The sequence below is a fragment of the Diuraphis noxia genome, unplaced genomic scaffold (genome assembly GCF_037042655.1).
Source record: "Diuraphis noxia isolate RWA-SAM2 unplaced genomic scaffold, SU_Dnox_SAM2 contig0001, whole genome shotgun sequence".
NCBI lineage: Eukaryota > Metazoa > Arthropoda > Insecta > Hemiptera > Aphididae > Diuraphis > Diuraphis noxia.
In genome coordinates, this window is record NW_028301711.1 from 105,745,425 (window position 1) to 105,767,445 (window position 22,021).

A 22,021-nucleotide genomic window follows, 5' to 3' on the forward strand; every position below is an offset into this window, starting at 1 on the left:
GCGATGATCTAGAGATAGCAATAAGTCTGCTAATGCCAAGTCGAGCGATATTGAATTTAATAATCGCCGAGAAGTTATGCTTACTACATCTATTTACCATTGATATGTTAATTCTATGTGATATCAATAGCCAACTACCCCAGATAATCGGTTTGTAATTATAGTGATCAAATTAACTTCTATGCGATATTCAAAAAGTACCTCGTAAACTTCTACAGGAAGTCACACTAAATGTAATTGTGATATAGGAAATATTTTGGATACATAATATATAATAATTTATTCAAATCAAATAATGTAGTTATAAAAATCGCTTCGCTCAGAATCTAAAATGTATAGTTAAATACAAACAAAACTAATGAAAAAAATAAAAATATTTTAAAATCATAAACTGTATATTGATACTTATAATGTATGAACATTTTAAAAAAACAATTACTTCTTTATTAAAAAAAAAAAATAATAATAATAATATTGCATAATCAGTAATATAATATAATCATTGCAATAGAACAAAATATGTATAATAATATGTAGTTAAATACAAACAAAACTAATGAAAAAAATAAAAATATTTTAAAATCATAAACTGTATATTGATACTTATAATGTATGAAAATTTTTTAAAAACAATTACTTTTTTATTAAAAAAAAAAAAATAATAATAATATTGCATAATCAGTAATATAATATAATCATTGCAATAGAACAAAATATGTATAATAATATGTATAGTTAAATACAAGCAAAACTAATGAAAAAAATAAAAATATTTTAAAATCATAAACTGTATATTATTGATACTTATAATGCATGGACATTTTTTTTAAATAATAATAATAATAATAATAATATTGCATAGTCAGTATTATAATATAATCATTTCAATAGAACAAAATAATATGTATAGTTAAATACAAAAAAAACTATTAACTGTATTGATACTAATAAATGCATAATGTATGAAATAAATATAATGCCTTGCAATTTTTACTGTTGAAGAAAAATAATAATTTTGATTTGAATCTTTCTTGTATCTATAAAAGAAAAAAAATCAATAAGTATTAAGTAACTTACTGTTTTAATTTTCATAGATATTATAAAGGTATTTATATTATGATGACAAATTATGACTTAATGCCATAACAATAGCCATACCATTAGACATTTCAACGAAGAAGCATTTATATTTAATTTCAGTAACACTTATACATTTTAATACAGATTCAGACCTATCAGAAATTATAAAAGTACCTATTAAATCTGATTTAACTGGTATATTGAAAAAAGTAGAGCATTTTAAAGCACAAACTTCAAAAAAAATGTCTCCATCTTTACGTTTAAATATGTGTTTAACAGATACTATTTCATTAGTCATTAACATGATATAATTGTTTTTAGTACTTTGTGTACATATAAAATAGTTGTTAATATTTAAAGTTACATTTTCATAATATATAAATCCATGATTATTAATCAATGGCACATTATCACATTCTTTACCTAACTTATGATTTTCAATAGAGGTAATTTCATTATTGTTATCATAAAAAATATTCATTTTTTCAATTATTCAATTAACAGCTTCTTGCAATGGAAATTGAGAATTTTTAATTTGTTTTTTTATTAATCCAAGATAATTTTCATATCTAAAAGCACTAAAGTTGTCTAAACAACCGTGAATTTTTACATAGAATGACAAATGAATTAGACTATGGACATCATAAGTAACAAATTGTTCCCCATAATGTATCTTAAATTCTTCGACAAATTCAACAATTAAGTTGTGAGCTATTTCATTATTCAATAAACATAAATCAGGCGTAATTAAGATTTTTATAGCACAATGTAACTTCATAAAATGTAAATAAAAGGCATTTTTTAATCTTTTTTTTAATACTAAGGGGCCAGTAAAAAGTAAAAAATTCCGAAATTCTGTCGCTTTCCAATGTTCAAAAAATTTAATGGCCTTGGTAATCTAACAAATTCCTTTGGAAAAAATTGTCTTAAACTTAACATTTCAGTATCTAAATCTTTACATATAACTATAGGAATCCTAACTGACTGATTTCCTCTCACCCAACATTTTAAGAGTCTTTTCATCACACCTAAACAAACTAAATGCATATAGTCCAAGGGAACAGCTTCAATTATATTTATAGGTAAGCGCTCCAAAGGACTATTCCCTTTATGGTATTCATCATCAACTTTATTCCTAAAACTATTGTTAGTTCTCAATGATGAATTTACACCCAAAAATTTCATTCTATGGTCAATATAAACTCCTTCTTCATTACATAAATTGCATCCTACACACGAATTAAAACCTTTAACATTTAATAAAAAAGCTTTTTCCGGCGCATCACAAATTACTTGATTAATATTTACACTTAGTAGTTTATTATTTATAGATATTCCACTATTAATTATATCTAAAGCTTCATCAATAAACAAATTCAAAAAGTCTTCAATTGACTCTGGTTTTTTCACTTTACTATAATAAATACCAACTGCAAAAACTAAAGAACGTATTTGTGGTACATTAGTTACAGAGCAAAGAATTGGCCAAAATTGTCTTTTTGAACTTTTTGCTAATGGCAATCCATCAATGTTCAAGCCCAAATTAATTTCGTTTATATTTGTCAACATATGTTTATTGAAGTTTAATACAGGAGATAACATTTTTTTTAAGCCCAAATGAATATATGTTCCTGGATTTATATGCATTATATTATGTGTTCTTGGGGTATCCAATAATCCACTGAAAGGTTATTAATTATGTGGTATATGCCCACAAACAAATCATTAAAGACACATTATTTTATTCAATTCAAAAAAATTCAATTACCTATAAATTATTTAGCTTTGTACATTCTTATGATATTGGTAGTATATTATACCTATTATATTATCCAAGTGTTAATAGTATACTAATACAAATTTATATAGCTACCTAACTACGTATACCTCAATAGAACAAAAATATAAAAATATATAAATAATAATATAAATAGGTGTTAATGTAAAACATGTAAAGCAGATTGTATGTATAGTTATTGGGCATTGACTATAACCTCTATTGTATAATTATAATTTATAATGAAATAAATAAATAATAAATGTTTAAGCAAAATACTTATATACAGGGGTTGAAATATATTTCAAAATCAATTTTAAATATTGAAAGAAATTCTTGTTAAAAATCTTATATTAAAAGCCAGTAGTAAATAATATCTATAATAGATACACAACATACCTGTGATGGAACCTTGCCAGGTAAACTTGTTCCTTCCGAATTAATTTTTTACCTCTTCAATATGTTCAATTGTCAATTGTATTAATATCTGTGGGTATTTAAATATTTAATAGTAAATGAGATAATTTGAGATGAAATTTATATTATGACCATGGGTATTGCCTATTTTAACTCGTTTAACCAGACGTTAGTCGTGATAGTGTATACTGAGGAATATACTATGTCATTACCCAGATCATTACCTAATTGCATCGCGGTCTGTTTAGCCATAATATTATATTTTTAAATAATAAAAAACATTTCATACATTTTATTAATTTTATTAGGACAAATAAATAACTTGTGTTTCTATTTTCTCAATAGAATTTTGATCGTGTTTATATTGTCCAGCAGTTTCAACCACTTTACGTTTATCTATACCTGAAAAATTATTGCTGAACATTTATTATTCGTACACCTCCATCTCAAAAGAATATCTTTTTTCCGCTCTCCAATTAATTTATATTTGTATAAATTCACTAAGGCCAATTCTTTGCCTCTTTCTGATAAAATAATTTTTATATCACTTATATCCATATTAAAAAAAAAATAGAAACTATAAACGCACTTATACGAAACGCACTAAACACGACTATAGGTGATCGAACACTGATATTAATTCTATAATATCTATATTCTGTAATTATCTTATATTTTCCCCCGATGAAAAATGTTTAAAACGTCGTTTTGCTCCGGAACTAGTTTATTAATCGATAACATTGTCGATAAAGCTGAGGAGCTCGACTCACGGCTCGCGTCAGATATAATAATAATTGGTGTAATAATACGTGAAAATAATAAATTACAAAATGTTGGCCACGTGAATTTGGCAACATCGCATAAAATATTCTATGCTCAATCGTGTTGCTAAAAAGGTCTATGCTCAATCATGCTTTACCGAGACAAAGACATTGGACGTCAACAGTTTAATGGAAGACGGGGTATTACCGTATGCGGGGCAAAATCGTATTATCGGAATATTATCAATAATTTTTATCGTAGAAGTAAACTGAATACAACGATTTGAAACGTTTTGTTTGTTTATTTATTGAATATGATAGTACACGTGTTTTAATATCACGTTTTTAAAATAAATACGTTTTATATTTTTACATTAAATTACTAAAATATTATCAAAATTTCAAATAGTGAATTTTTATATGCGAAAAAATTGTTCAGATATGCCATATTAATTATTCAATAGCTATTTAAGTGTAATTTACATTTTTAGTATAAATACATTCATTTATTAATTTAATGTTTGATATGAAGCTCGATAACTTTTAATAGTCTTGTGGAGCAAAATCGTATGGTTATACACTATATATAATAACTATATAGGTACTTAGGTAAGTTGTATTTGTTGTACTACTGCCAATGGGAGTAGGTTTTATCGCATGTTGTGTTGTGTTATTAATTTGTTGATATTTTGATAAATTGAAAACAATGTTTAGGTACATTTTTAATTAATGAAAATGAAATTACACATAACTTATTACCTACTGTCTAATTTTAGTTAAACTTTACAAGTTAATTAAATAAAAGTCCAATACCAATTAATAATTTACCAATAAATATAATGAACTGTGTTTTGGTATAACAATTACCCTTATACGATTTTGCCCTAGAGTACATACGGATTTACCCCGCACCTGAGGTAAATCCGTAATCTTATCAAAAAAAGTAAAACGCAAATTAAACAAATTTAAAAAAAAAAATAGAAAAAAGTTTCGAATACAAGTTATAGACCATAAGTTTTTCTATATATACCAGTTTAAAAAATTTAATTTCGTTAAAAATTGCATGATTTATAAGCCATGGAAGCTTAACCGTACGGTACTGCCCCGCCTTCCCACTATTACCCTGCAACGACAATTGCTGGAGTTTCAACAGAAATCAGCTAATCTAATCAAACCTTGCAATTTCTTGATAACGTCAAAAACATGTTATTATATCTATTATCTATGGTCATTGATCGGTAACCAGCGACGGGCGCTTATTACGCTTGTATACTCAACAATTTTATATGGATATGATTTTTTTTTAGAAAACGGGGGGAGGCGATCGCCCCCCCCCCCCTGGATCCGCCACTGGTGTTATTTAAAAATATTTTTAAATTTAGATGCTGTTCATTTATTTCTGCTCGAAAAAGACCCGTTGAAAATTATATTTGTGTCTTTCAAATACGTATCTATAGAGATATAGTTTTTATGTATAAACATATTTTTCTTTGGAATATATTACGAGTACATAATGCTTTCCAAGCTACAAATGTATTTCAAATACTCCATATGCTAACCACAGCATTTTTTTTTATACATTTACGCGGATTTTATACTTTTTAGGGTATTTTTGAATTTTTTTCAGGACATATTTGCATTGAAATATGATACAGATATTTAGTAGTGCCTTCCTATTATAAATTATTTTTATTTTTAACTTCAGCTATCATTTAATCCGGTTTTAAATTAGACAAGACTGAAATTTATCTTTATATCACCCCCATACACTTAGCCGATTTGGATACATAAAACAAACAATATGTTTTTCTTATCGAGTGATACTATTATATTGTTATAAATCCATTTCATTTAGTAATATAAGGATATAAGTATTTGTAACATAAGCATTTCTTTGACATATACATATATGTAACCATGTATCTGCCGTGGGAACGAGCACGGTCGGCCGTATATATGGCATTCCGCTGCGTGGACAGTTTTGAGCCACAGCGGACCTGCCCGACCGCGCTCGGCCCCAAGGCGAGGCAGTTGTTGACAAGCCAGCAGAGCCTCCAGAGCATCCACAAATCCGTGTATTTTTGTTTTTTAACATAGTGTTCAAATAAAGTATAGTGGTTAACCACCTCATTGCGTTTTTCAATTATTTAGATGTGTAGACGTACATAACAATATCGTTGGTGCGTATGGCCAATTGTCAGATGATTTTAGTTGTGTTGTATATTATTACATACTGCTGGTGTATTTCACATATTAAATATTTCAGGAAAATTATTTTATTAGAATTTTATTTTTGATTAAACGAAACAAATATGAAAATTAAAATGTTTAATGTATATTGTAATATAAATTCAATTTAATTTTGTATTTTTTAGGAAAATTAGGAGTTTTTAGGTCATAAATTAATTTTTGAAAAAGCATTTTTTGGTATTTTTAAGGGTATTTATATCTGAGCCTTACTTATCTAACACATTTTTCAAACTGTTTTCTAGACCCTGGATCATGCTGTTGCTGTAAAAACGATAAAAAAATCAAAACCACGCTTTACATGCAGTGTTTGCGGCAGTTCATTTAAAGAAAAACATCATATTTTGCGTCACTGTAAAATACACTTGAATGAAAAACCATTTATGTGCGATGTTTGTAAAAAAACGTTTAGAGATCAGTCAAATTATACTAACCATATTTACACTCACACCGACGAAAAAAGATTCCAATGCGCCCAGTGTGGGAAAAAGTTTATAAAAAAAGACAATTTAGTAGTTCATTGTAGAACACACTCCCACGAGAAACCTTACAATTGTAATGTATGCAATAAATCATTTACTACAAGTGGAAATTGTAGGAGACACTTCCAAAATAAACATAAAAAGATTATAGATATATGAAATGTATTTTTTGAGGAATTATGTTATCTTAAAATTTTTCATATATTTTTCAAATTTTAAATTAAGTTAATAATTACAGTATTAAGTAGTAAGGATTATATTTCATACAAAATTATAAACGAAAAATGCTTTGTTCATTGCGCATAGTATAAAGAAACAATCATAAAAACAGTGCTTTCACAACATTTAATTTTTGTAATTAGTATAAATTATATATAATAAAATTGTAATATTAATGTAATTGATAATAATATAGCAATTTAATAATAATATGATAATATAGCAGTGATTTAATTAATTTTAGACAATTTTCACCTATTGTATTTAAGGATTAAATTTAAAATATAATAGTAGTTGTACGGACCGGGAGCGTAAGGTATTAATACGCGCGGGGCACCTTAGTTGCGTCCCGTTAAAAAGGTATACATGAATTGCGTCCCACTATATTGGTTAGGTAGTAGAATTTTTATTCCGTTTTCAGGGGTTCTCCGAGGTATATTTTTAGTAGTTATTTTAATAGTATAATTCAAATCTAAAAGTTTTAAGTGCAATTTTTGGGATTTTTCAACTTTGTTGAATTTATTCATTTATACAACTATTTTAGCTAAAGTCGATACTCGACAGTCGTGTAGATAAGTTATTACTATAATATCTCCAGCCATAAAATCCAATTATTAGTATAGTATATAGTAATAACGGTATCTTATCGAAATAAAAATAATATCAAGTCGATAGGTATTTAATACAATACAAAATAATTTTTGAAACGCGACTGTTTAACTGTATACGTAGTATTATATGTATGACGTATGTGTATATACTATATAGCATTTAGTTTCGCAATGTTTTGGATTTACCAAGCTGATATAAAATGTTTGATTAGGTGGGTACAGTATCTACTATTAATAATAATAATATTGTTGTGTTTAGTATATCTTTTACTGCAGTTCGGTCTTCGTTCTTACTCAGTTTTTAGTTTTTCGTATACCTACGTGAGCTGTGATAACTGTTTAGTTTTTATATATTATTTAGAATGGAAGTGCAAAATATTATAAGTGAAAAACAAAAGCATTTGAAAATAATTGATAATTATAAGTTCTGTTTCCATAAATGTTTGGCTAATAATATTCAACGTTGGAAATGTACGGTGAAAACGTGTAAAGCATATTTAAAAATTAACGAGAATGATCATGTTTTACTTAACGTGAGCGATACTGCCCACAACCACGATGCACTATCTGAAGCAATTATAAATCGGCAAATTGTAAGTAATTCTCTTAAACGAAAAGGTACACAAGAGTTATATGAAAGACCAGCTAAACTAATGCATCGACATTTAAAAGAAAGTATTGATATCAGTGTTAAAAATACATTAACAATTACCGATATTCGCTATATAAAAAATAATTTATATCGATCTCGTAGTGAACAGCTACCAAAATTGCCAACGAATATTTTAACTGTGCACTCAGCATTAAATGCTATTGACTGTACTACAAACGAAAATGAACCTTTTTTGTTTTTAAATGATTCTATTAATGGTATAGTAATGTTTACATGTAAATCAAATTTAGAGTTTTTAAGTAAAATTAAAACAGTGTATGTTGATGGCACGTTTGAATATCGTACAAAATTTTTTTGCCAATTATTTACAGTTCACGGCCTTTTTAACAATTATTACGTTCCTTTAGTATATTTTTTATTAAAATATAAACAAACAATTACTTACTCTGAAGCATTTAAAGCTATTGATTTAGAATGCTCAAAAGTGTGTCCAGAATTTAAAATTGATATAATTTATGTTGACTTTGAAGTTTCTATTCATAAGGCAATTCAGAAAATTTGGCCAGAAACACTTATAAAAGGGTGCAGGTTTCACCTAGGACAATCGTGGTGGCGAAAGATGCAAGAACTGGGCTTAGCTAAAGAATATGGGTTGAATGGAGACGTTGGCAACTATCTATCATATATTTTTGGATTATCGTTTTTGAGTCCAGAGGAAGTTGGTGATTTTTTTTCATTTGAATTATCAGAAATACAACCAGTTGATTCTATAGTTGTAGATTTCGCTGACTATTTAGTCAATAATTATATTTCAGAAGAATCACTTTTCCCTCCATCAATATGGGCAGAAAAGAGTTCAAGTTTACAGCGAACGACAAACGCGTGCGAGTCTTTTCATAAAAAATTTAATAGTTTTTTTAATAGTTCCCATCCAAATATTTATATATTTTTAGATGTTTTAAAGATAATGCAAACCGATAGTGTTATGTTAATAAGAAGTTCGCTAATTTCTGTACGTCAATATAGGAAACCGCGCCGAAACAATATTTTATTTTTTGAAAATCAAATCAAAAAATTAAATGAAAATAAAATAACAAGGTTAGATTTTGTAAAAAGCTTATCTAATAAATATAAACCTAATTTTTGACTGACATTTTTATTGACTACATTATTATTATTATTTATTAATTAACTTATTTATTACCTATATTATGGACTATATTAATTTGTATTGGATTTAAGCGATTTAACGTTTATTTACTTGTTTATTATATTTGATTGACTTATATTATATTTATAACTGTTATTTATTTTTGTTAGTTATTTAAGAACCCCTGATTTAAATATACGAATTGCGTCCTGTATTTTTTGGGACGCAATTCGTGTATACCTTTTTTACGGGACGCAACTCGGGTGATCCCAATACGCGCGCCCGGTTACCTAATTACTTCGTGCGCTTCACTCACACACCGACCGAACTGTGTTAATGTGTATATAGGTATAGCACTCAACAGGAAGTGGACAGGTTCGCCGAGCTAAACCCGTGAGTGCTAGTATGGGGGTGATGTGTGTATGTGTGTATATGTATGGGTGTGTGCTTAAATCTAGGGACACAGGTAACTCTATAACAAATATGGTAACTCAGTAGAGATTTGGTAAATATATGTATAGTATAATAAAGCAATAATCAATAATAAATTATGGCCCTTTAGGCCCAACAAATAAAACTGTAAAATATAACAATAATATAGCCCTTGTGGCTCAACAATATAAAATATAATAAATAAAATTGCTGGTTCGGCACAACCAATAGAAATATAATATTATACAGCTAAATAATCGAATAATATAATGTATAATAATTCAATATAATAATAAAACTCACAAATTTGTCGGTGCTCGGCTGGCCAGCTGCTACCTATGCCTATATAAATAATTCCGCACACACAAATATAACAATAATAATAAAAAAAGGCGGCGATTAGCGCCTATAATACAATAATAATATAAATGTGGCGATTAGTGCACACAAATATAATATAAAAAAGTGGCGATTCGCGCCTTGCACAATATAATTGGTGATTCGCGCCTTGCACAATATAATATAAAAAAGTGGCGATTCGTGCCTTGCACAATATAATATAAAAAAGGGAAGTGGCGATTCGCGTCCACGACAATATATGGTCCGCGTAAGCAATAACCACAATACGGTGTACGAACGAGACTGACGAATTACGGCGGCCGTGCTAAATAATAGTCGCCAGCCGATCAGGTGGCGTGTGATAGCGCTTAATCTGCATAATATTATATAATAATTCACAATACACAAATATAATTAAACAAAAATAAGTATATAAAGATAACGACAGGTGAGCGCGAGTGTGTGTGTGTGTGTCAATCGGCGACGGCTCGTAACCGGAGCGCGCGTACATACGATATATTAAATTATATACGTATATTAAATTATGCCGATACTATTTGGCGTCAAGCCGTCAACAGTAGTCTTGTGTTGAGATAAGGTGTCTAGGACTCAGAACTAACGGTTATGATCAAATGTACTATACATAATATGCTGTACCCACTACAAACTCTTATAATTAATGGTGATATATGTAAATATGTACCTACTACCAACCACTTTTTCTAAACTACAAATTAGAGTTATCCACTGTCTGTCTGTTAGTTGGTAGACATAGTTAAGATTGCTAATATTTATATGATTTTTCAATAGCATACTATGAAATAATATAATTTATTGTACTTTTTTAAAACCAGGAATTTATCACTTTCGAAAAGTGAGCTTTGGTTATTATTTTTATATACATTTTTTTTAATTCATTATTTGACTAGGTAATAAATGAAAATATTATAACATCTTTACACCCTAAGTCTTCAAAATATATTTTTTCTTTGTAAAAGCTGTAGTGGTCTAGACGCATTTTGATTAAGTAAAAATTATCATTTTGACTATTATTTGATGTAATATGTAAAAGTATATTACAAAAATTATAAAGAAATTAGGTACCTACCTACCTAGTCAATTGATTGTTTTTATTTTTATAAACAATTATTATTATTACAAATTAGCTATTTCAAGTAAATATTTCTTACTAAGTATTATTACTTATATTTACAAACAAAATTTAAAAATTATTAAAAATAGTACATTAGTATAAAATGATTTATTTGGTATATTATCATGAGTCGGGATTTATATGTTTTTATATATCGTTTCTGAGTATGTACCTGATGTAGTCTTATGAAAGTAAAAAATGTAGATAGTACAGTATACAGTATACAGTAGACAGTAGGTTAGTTGGTATAGTATAGCCGCACAGTTGACAGGGGCGGCTCCAGAGACGTGATTAGGATTTTTTCAGACATTTTCAGAAAATGACGATGATTTTTTTCGGTAATTTTGTTTTTAACAGTATACAATTGTTTAGAAATACAGCTTTTGGGGGTGGGAGGCTAGAGCCACCCCTGATAGTTCAACAGATAATGGTCTGTAGGGTTTGGTCAGCGTAGACAAATTCCCTACTATAACGCAACAGTGGAAATAAGTTTGGGCAGTCAGAAAATGTTCGGAACGTGAAGCAGTTATACGGCGTCCCGGTTCATATCGGCAAATGCGTTGCTGCAGTATGCAGGCCGCCCGGCACCTATGACCAGTACCGTTCGGCCTACCGTTCGGCCTACCGTCCGACTCACCACGTTAACTACCGACCGACCGTTCATAGCCATTGTTACCGTCATCGTTTTGTGTATCATTCTGAACATATACCGTCATCACTACCAGTACCGTCCACCAACCATACCTTGAGCCGTTGATTGTCCAGCGGACTGCTGTCGCCCAACACGGTTTTTATATACATATATTTTGTTATTATTGTGTTTATACCGTAATTAGTTTTTACCTAACATTATTATTATTTATTGTATTAATTATTGCCCTCCGCTGGCCAGCACTATTGTGCCCCCTACTTCACCTAAAGTATTAGTTATTATTATAATTTTTATTTGAATAGTAGCACCCGGTGACACCGTGGCAAACATAAGTTGTTGCACCATTATTTATCCTTTTGATCTTACATACCGATTATACAGTCCACTCCTACCTCCGATCATTTACATGGTCCTTCGTACCTAGGATGTTCCTAAGAGATTGAACAGTGACCGCGGTAAAAAAAAAAAAAAAAATATATTTCCGTAAGTTAAAACGTATGACACACATAATATAATAATTAAATTTAAATTTAAGTTATATAATAAGTTATTGGTGCAGCGACCTTATTACGTTATCGCCGTGTGAGAAAAAGTCGTCGTGGACTTTGGACCTACACGACATAATAAGCGATTAGCGTCTTGTCGCGGAGATAAAAGTACGCTCGCGCGACGTCACCGTCGTTGTATTTATAATTCGTTAGTAGGTCATCGACTTCGTTAGTAATTTATAAATAATACTATATACCTATATAACAATTTATCAGATTATTATTATTATTTGAATTTTGTCTAACACCACTGCAATGGGTGTATACGAAGAGTCAAAAGAACGTTTGGTTGGTCTTCAGAAAAAAGTACAACGCGTGTATGACGCCGGTGAAGCGCTTACAAAAGACCAATCGAAGACAGCGAGATCAAAATTCAAAATAATGTACGCGTCGTTAGAAAGCATATCTAACGAGTTTGAAACGCATCTTACAGTCGTTATACGTCAGCAGTGTAAAGGCGGCGCAAGCGGACCAGACGGAATAGACACAGAAAAAGAACGTGCTGAATTTGAAGAGAAATATATTGGTTGTAAAATCCTCGCAGATGAGCATTTACCAGAGTCAATTGCCGAGGCTAGTTTGAACCAAACGTTTATGGAGAAAAAAGTTCCTCAAATCAATATTCCAGTAGAAAAATTGCCAGTACCTCACTTCAATGGCGACCAAAAAGAATATACGAGTTTCCGCAACCAGTTCGATGTACTAGTACATAATAATGAAGTTTTTAGACCGGTCATTAAGTTTAGTTATTTAAAGGCGTACTTAGAAGGTGAACCGTTAAAACTTATAAACAATCTAATGCTCAGTGATGAGAATTACGAACTCGCATTGAATATTTTAGACAAGCGGTACTCAAATAGGCGCACAATAGCACACGACCACTTCGACCAGCTTTGGACAGCTCAAAAGGCCATACTAGGTGACTCAAAATCAATACGACAATTATTGAACACCATTACCGAATCAGTCGGAGCATTAAAAACCCAGAAGTATGCTGTTGACCAATGGGACCCAATATTATTATACTTATTTCAAAAAAAAATGGATGCCCCACTAAGAGGTCAATGGGAACTATTAGTCGATACCAACGACGATCCAACCGTCGAGGACTTCGTAACATTTTGAACAATGCACAATGAGCTAAATTTTTCAAAAAAGTCCAATCATGGGCAATCGTATGTTAAATTATAGCTTTGCAAAATTATTAAAAAATAACCATCCACCCTACAGCTATAAAAAATACGTCCCTGTAAAGTGTAGGTACTGTGCTATCCTGTGAATAAGTTTTTAGGGATAACATTTGGGCTGGTTGGCGATGAGGAGACGATTACCGCAGCAAGTCCGAGTATCTGGCATCATGTGGCAACGGTATGCTAAACTATCGCGTTAAAAAATTATTTAAAATCAACCACCCAACCTACAGCTATAAAAAATAGGTACGTCTTTAATTGAGTTTTAAGTATTATTTTATTTATTAATAGTAATAAGCATTTTTAGTTTTACTTACTGCTTGCCCCCCCCCCCCCAATATTGACTCCAAGTTACGCCACTGGATTCAACGTGGAAATCAATGGTTATCACCCAATGGTTTTCGTGTTTTTTGGCAGGAATACTTGTATTTTGGGCGATCCGAGCCGTTTTTTTAGTCGTATTTTATAAACCACTTTGCCCCGAATCCAACGGCACTAATAGCGAGGTGATCCGACTTTTGGTTATGCATTGTTCATTGGTTGATATCTCGGTTAATATTTGTTTTTCGACCCCCCTTTTTTACAATAAAAAATTAATACGAACGCCATGAATATAATAGAAACCTTATCAATATCAAATTACTTGTCAATATTTTTATTAAATTTTTACAAATAGGCAGGTTAACTTATATTACTTATTGTAAAATGTAAATAAATTTTAATGATAAAATGTAAATAAATTATTTGAGAATTTTGAAGTAGTTGAAATTTGGGTTCATAAATATTTTTTGAACATTGTCCCTGTAACAAAAAAAAAATATAACACATAATGAGGTAAATCAGTTGAAAATTAAAACTTTAAGTATACCTTGGATAAAATGATGTTTTTTTCTTTTTCACAATTAATTGAGGGGTATTTATGAGGCAGGTTAAATCATTGTTTTTGGAGGGTATTAAGCCATTGATTGTTATGTATTTAATAATTTTATTTATATTGTCTTTATACATTTCAAGGTGAGTTCGGAAATCTGATGTGAATGAATGTAAATTAGTGTTAAGGTGATTTTGAAGAATTGTAGTTAGATTTTGTTTGAGAAAAGAAGTTTGTTTTTTTAAGATAGAGACGTTAATGTTAATAGGGTTATTGTAGTGAAGAGAATATAATTGAAAAAGAGAAATCGGAATATTTATGATGGTTTTATAAAGAATGGTATTGTAGACATGATGAATTTTGGATGTTGTATTGCTAATTAGGAAATAGTTATAGGGGGATTTAGAAGTGGGCCTGAAACTATCAATGATTTTTTTTTTAGAAGAAGAAAAGTAGATTTTTTAATTAATGACTGAGAATTTTGAGGGTGGTAATTTATTTTTATAATTTTTGTGAAGGTCAAAACATGTTCAATTAATGATTTCATCTGAAATTTTTTAAAATTTTAATTATTATTACTATTATTAATTTTGTATATATTTAATTTAAGAGGACGTGATACCCGTATGTGATGTCTCCGATTAACGAATGCGTAACATAGTAAATTTGGTATGTTATGTACTTGTGAAACGGAGACAACGCATACGAATATCATGTCATATTAATCAATGTTTATAACTTACAGTTAAAATATTATTGTATTTATTTTCGGTCAACCATTGCAATACTGAAATTATTATTATTTCACAAAATGTAAAATTATTTATTTTGTCAAATATAATTTTTTTTAAATGGTCGCCGACATCAACATACTTAAAATTGAATTTAAGTTCATCCATTCTGTAAGCATAATGTTATGTATATATTTAAAAACTATTTGAAATTAAAATGAAAATTAATTTTTTTTTTTGATGCTTACACAATCATATTATAATCAATGTTTAAATGGTTTTCGATATTTTCAAGTTTTGAGACGATATTCATAAAATCATAATAATATTCATATTTATATATTTGATATCCATATTCTGTAAATATACATTCAATATCGTGATATTTATCAATATAATTATAAATTACATTGAACTTTGCACATAATATTAATTGGTCAAATGCATCATGAATTAAACCACCAAATTCTGGATTCTGTTTACTGTAAAGAATTGTAAATAAATGTGTAAATAATTAAAAATTTATAAAAATGTATAATATAAAAAATGTTCTTACTATTCATTAAATGACAAAAAATAATCAGTTATCTTTGTGCTCGTCATTATTTTGTGTACATTTATGGTTTTATTTTTAATAAATAAATAATTGTCGCTAAAATCTTGGAACTTTAAAAACAAAATAGCAGGAATAACTTTAAATTTTTTGTATTCTTTTAATAGATTAAAGTTTTGCACATTAAAATTTATAACTAGTGCATCTTCGGATATTTCATTTGGCATTTGCTTCCTGTAAATAATAGATTTTTAAAATATGAAAAAATGTATCTATCAATGTATAATAAACTTACTTATTTTCAAATGAAATGGTATAAAACAAACGTTGGCTTTCTATGACATCCAGAACTTGTTTTTTAAAATCATGATTTTTTTTTTTTCGCTTTATTTAAATGTTTTTTGTTACACAACATTTTTGTAATGATAATATCTTTTTTAATAATATAATTATTATAGAAATTATTTTGCTTTATGATGTTAACAACGTCATCATGAATTTTAGAATTTGCAGGTAATAATATTTTATTATTACTACATATTTTATCTTGAATGTATGACATACAATTATTCAAATATTTTAATACATTTACGTTATTAATGCCATTTTTTTTAAAATATAAATCAATTAATTCAACATCTACATATATATGATGCCCCATCTCACACAATTCTCTTATTCCTCTGCATATATAATATATATGCTATTATTTTCTAAAGATATTATAATAATTTATTAATTATTTAGTTTTTATTCCAATTTGTAAAAGAAATAAACTTACTTCATTATGATATATCTTTTCTTTTTCGTTTTTTACTGTAATCCTTTTAATACTTTCAATTTTAAGTATTGGCGGATCGCCAAGGTCACCATATTCGTGTTCCACGGGAACTAAACCAACAAAAATATAATATAAATATATTAATTAAATATTATGTAAATAAAAGAAAAATTAAAAACACATACAGGGTGTAACAAATAGAACTGACTTTGGAATAACTCAATATTTAACATGGCCATTCAGAAAGTTCTCAAAGATATGTTGATGAAAACCCACAACTACACCAATCATCCAAAAAAATACGTCCCTGGAAAGGGTGGGTAGTCTGCTATCCTGTGAATAAGTGTTTAGGGATAACTTTTTAATTGGTAAGTGACGGGGGCGTGATTTCCGCAGCAAGTCTAAATAAAATGGCATCATGCTGCAACGGTATGCTAAACTATCACGAGCTTCTCCTCACCAACAATCGCAAGTGTTATCTTTCTTATAAAGTTTACCGGATAGCAGACTACCCACCCTTTCCAGGGACGTATTTTTTATAGCTGTAGGTTGGGTGGTTGATTTTAAATAATTTTGTAACGCGATAGTTTAGCATACCGTTGCCGCATGATGCCATTTTATTTAGACTTGCTGCGGAAATCACGCCCCCGTCACTTACCAATTAAAAAGTTATCCCTAAACACTTATTCACAGGATAGCAGACTACCCACCCTTCCCAGGGACGTATTTTTTAACTGTCGTTTGCATGTGACCATTTGTTATCAAATTATTTCCAAATGCGTTAGAGGACAAGTCAAAACATCGTTATGCGGAAGGGGACAAGTCATATTATAAATTATTATTATCCAAAATAGCGTTTGTTTACATTGTTATTAATAATAATTATTATATTCAACTATCATTGTTCCAAAATCATACGACTAAACGACTTGACGATGATTTCGACCCCCGGTAATCAGTTTTTTCTCGCAATGCTGCTAAAATTTTTGCACTTGTTGGAAATTCTCCCTTGTCATAAAAGCTGTCAACAATATTGTAACAATTATAATATTTTACATGATACCTAAATATATATATATGTACTACACGTCTACACACTTAACATTATGTACGATGAACTGCTGACCAATACAATAATATTAACACACACTCATAACTGTAAGACCTATGGTCAATACACACCATGTATGAAGTAAGTTAGTTCACTGTGTACCTTAGACCTCAACACTCAACAAACATCGAACTCCGTATAACTACGATACAGTCAGATAGTTGGATAGAATATAATTTATATAGCTTGTGAGTATTATTATTTGTAAGTGTTTAATCTATAATAAAACTTAATGATAACTGAAACGGAATCCTAGTTATTTAAATATATTTAAGATCCTGTTATATATATATATATATCTACCCCTGGCTACGGTAATTATATCTATAGAGTCCTACGACTCTCACTGGATATCTTATATTTAACTGGTCGTTCCCCCGACCACGTTACAATATTATTAGTCAACAATCAAGACAGTTCAAATTATAACAACCAGCACACACAAAATACATGTAACACGAAGCAAAGATGTCCAGTGACTAACATAAAGGTCATACAACGGATGGTTTAATAATTAGAGGTCTATATTAAAATCTATAGGTGTTCGGCATGCATCGGTCACACAATAGTTGACCATTATACGTTGTACCCAACGTTGTAGGGTATTGTATATTTCCCCCCAAATTGTATTTGAATTATAATACGTATCGTAAACTGTAATCACAAGACTACGTAGCACCGCATTTTACTGATTATTTACAATAGAATGAGAACCACTTTTCATGAGCCGAACTACAACCTATAAAAAAAATAACATATTCACTATATTCATTTCGAAAAAAAGATCGCGTAGCTGCAGAAACAACCAAAATATTTAGAACCCCTGGTCTACACGATAACGGCCACTAAGGCGCGTAACCGTCAAGCTTCTAGTTTCGCTGGCCGCACTATAGCCTATATTATTATGTACTGAAATACAATAGATATTAGATATACGGGCGGCGCGCAGCGTACTACTGTACGTTATAAAAAAATTATTTTTTTGGAAGATGAATTTGTATTGCTCACGAGTATGGTATATAAGGGAGAGCATATTTTGGTCATGGAGTCTGTTAAGAACCCCTGAATGGTACATATTTTAGTTTTATTTATCTATATATGTTATTAACATATATTAACACATATTTTATTACAACGATAATGCAGAGTGTGTGTCGTACGACGTTGCTACCGTGGGAACCGCTGAATAAGGGTTTTCTTTATGTGAGACGGAGCATCGTCACGACAACACACAGGGGAGTCAGACAGTCGTAGAATAACCAGTGTTCGATTAACAATTTGTAATAAAAATACATTCATTATTTTAATCTTCAATTGGTGCGTACATTTTATTTTGTGTTGTGTGTAAAATCCATAACATTTTTGGTGGCAGCGGTAGGATCCGTAGATTCCGGTTTTACGCTTAAAGTAAAAAAAAATCTTTTTAAGTGTTTAAATAGCTAAGTAGATCGTGCACTGCGTCCGTGTAACCAAATACGACTCGCAGAAAATTCAAACACTCGGATCAACCCAGACACTTCAGACCTTTAACATTCAGACATTCTACCGAAAATTCCGGAAAAATACGTAAATAATATTCTTTTTATTATTATTAATATCGGCGTCAGCAAATTCTTGGGCGTGGCATTAGTGCGCCGCCCGAACCCGGCATCGGTCGGACCAGTTCAAGCAATCGGTAAGACACCACAATCGAAATCGATAGTAAAAATCGAAATCGATAGTCAAAATCGAAATCGATAGTCAAAATCGAAATCGATAGTCAGAATCGAAATCGATAGTCAAAATCGACATTGTTATCAATATTGATAAGAGTTATCAAACTTGATAAGAAGATTGATAACATTGTTTACAATAACAATCAACAATAACGGAGCAATATTCGAAACCCACTACCTGTAGTGGTCCCCGCGCCAGCTGTTTCGGGGCAAGCGAACGTCCATTCCACAAGAGCTGTCGAAGAGGATTTACGTCGTTTATGATTCTTTTCACTGAGAGCCAAGCAGATTCATTTACACACTTCCAACGGCAACACTCATGGCGGCGTCAATGCAGTTTGCGGTGTTGTGAGTAACAGAACATTTACTAACATACTAACAATTTAAATTAGTTATCGAATTTTTTTTTATTATTATTTTTTTTTTATTATTGTCATAAAAACCACTAGTGATAACACTTAATAATCTATTTTAACTGTTTAGCAACAGTACTATATAGTTTTTTTTTTGGCATAGATCATTACTGCTTAATACTTAGTTGATGAGTGACACAGTAGATAATAATAGTAGGTCCCCTACCCCTGAATTGGAAGATAGTGAGGAAACTTTCGAGGACCCTGTCCCTGCTCCACGTCTCAGTCTTCCTGTTAGGTTTTCAAATCCACAATTTCCAGAATCTGAACGACCCGTTGCAGAAATTTCGGGGGATAATCTTTTTATAAACCAGAGCATTGAAGTTATAGAATCTAACGAGACGTTATTGCAAAACGTTAACCAAACAATAGCTGCCGTAGATAGCATGCTTGTTCATACGAACCATACCTTGCAAACAAATATTCTAGATCAGACCATTGTGATGACCGACGACGAATCCATTCTACAACCATTAAATTCCGAAGCAGGAAATTCTCAACCAGCCGAAAATCTAGTAACAAATACATCAACACAGAACAACCCACAACAACTTCTATCGCAGTCAGGCAAAACCGTAGACACCTTAGGGCTAGAAGCAGCCTTAAAACTATTACCAGCGACATTCAGTGGGGCGAACCAAGAGGATCTTGAGCTGTTCCTAGAACAATGTGAATTCGCAATTATGTGTGCCAATGAGAAAGCTAAGCAGCGACTACTCCAAGGCATTATTATCCGGCTTACGGGAAAGGCCCGGGCCGCCGTAAAATTCCGTTCGATTCAATCCTGGACCGAACTCAAAGATACATTAAAAACGTCATTAGAACCTCAGCGAACCACGACACATCTATATTTAGAACTCTATTCAAGTAAGCAGAAAAGTGATGAGGACGTCATGTCATATTCTTCGAGAATTGAGTCCTTACAGACCCTCATACTAGAACAGGAAACCAACGGAAAATCTGTAGAAGTCGCCACAGCATTGGAGGACAGTTTGAAAGCTCAGACCATTCAAGTTTTTATAGAAGGATTGGGAAAATTGAAAGATTTCATTAAGGCCCGAAATCCACCAACCCTTGAAAAAGCGATTCAAGCTGCACGAGAAGAGGAAAGGGTGAGAAAATCACTCGACGAGTCCAAGCGTTTTTATGAATCTTCTGTCAAACAAAACAATGGAAAAACGCACACAAAGAAACCTAGTACTCCTTGTTTCCATTGTGGGAAAATGGGACATTGGGCCAGAGACTGCAGGTCTCTCCAAGCTAAGCCCAATAATGTTCAAAAACATCAGAATCCCCAAAAAGCGACCGTTAGTACGATTACTTGCCGTTATTGCAAGAAACCAGGTCACACCAAGGAGGAGTGTAGGAAATTAAAATACGTGACTTCAAAGCGATCCGCAGAATCTACATCGACTACCTCACAAAACTCGAAAAACTCTTCACAGTCGGGAGCCGACGGCGGGCGCTAGGTAGGAAGCATGAAAACAGTCGCAATCTCATTCGCAGGACTATCTAAAATAATACAGCTCGTCAGAAAATTGAACAAGATCATGTACAGTGTCAAAGCCCTCAGACCATTCCAACAGATCCCAAATTTTTAATTGACTCTGGCAGTGACTTAAATTTAATCAAACTCTCAGCATTGCGCGATGAAGTAATGGTATACGACCATACCGTGTACGAACTCAAGGGAATAACAGATACTTTTGTGATGACTCTAGGATCCGTCACTATCGAACTTCAAATTGGAGGTGAACGAAGACGTGTTGAATTCGAAGTGGTTAAATCCGATTTCCCAGTACCAAATGAAGGAATCTTAGGCAAACCATTTATTATCGGACAAGGAACCATAATCAACTACCAGTCAAAAGAATTAATCCTTCCTCCTCTTTGTAACTTAACAATACTACCAAGAACACAAACTCTCGTTGCCATTCCAGCTCCCAACAAAACAGAGGATTCAACTATTTTAATTTCTAGTCAAAGCATTACGAATGCCATCACCTGTGGAAATTGTGTCACCACAGTAAGAAATCATCTTATATACGTTCCACTTATTAATCCAACAGACAGTCAAGTTCAACTTCAAATTCCTGAGCTAGAGCAACTCGAGCATGAAGATTTCAACGAAGCTAATTTGCACTTATCACAAATCTCAGATAATACGGAACCTTG

At 30.9% G+C, this 22,021-nt stretch overlaps 1 protein-coding gene across 2 annotated transcripts in view; it reads left to right on the forward strand.

The window, feature by feature from the left end:
• Positions 1–7,095, forward strand: part of LOC107170820 (uncharacterized) — a 48,899-nt gene extending 41,804 nt beyond the window's left edge. The window contains exon 2 of one of the 2 annotated variants that reach the window (XM_015521012.2): positions 6,528–7,095. In XM_015521012.2, the coding sequence (XP_015376498.1) occupies positions 6,528–6,923 (396 nt within the window). In that variant the 3' untranslated portion in view covers positions 6,924–7,095. The remainder of the gene's footprint in view (positions 1–6,527) is intronic. The other variant, XM_015521011.2, reaches the window with a different exon arrangement.
• The last annotated feature ends 14,926 nt before the right edge of the window (positions 7,096–22,021 follow it).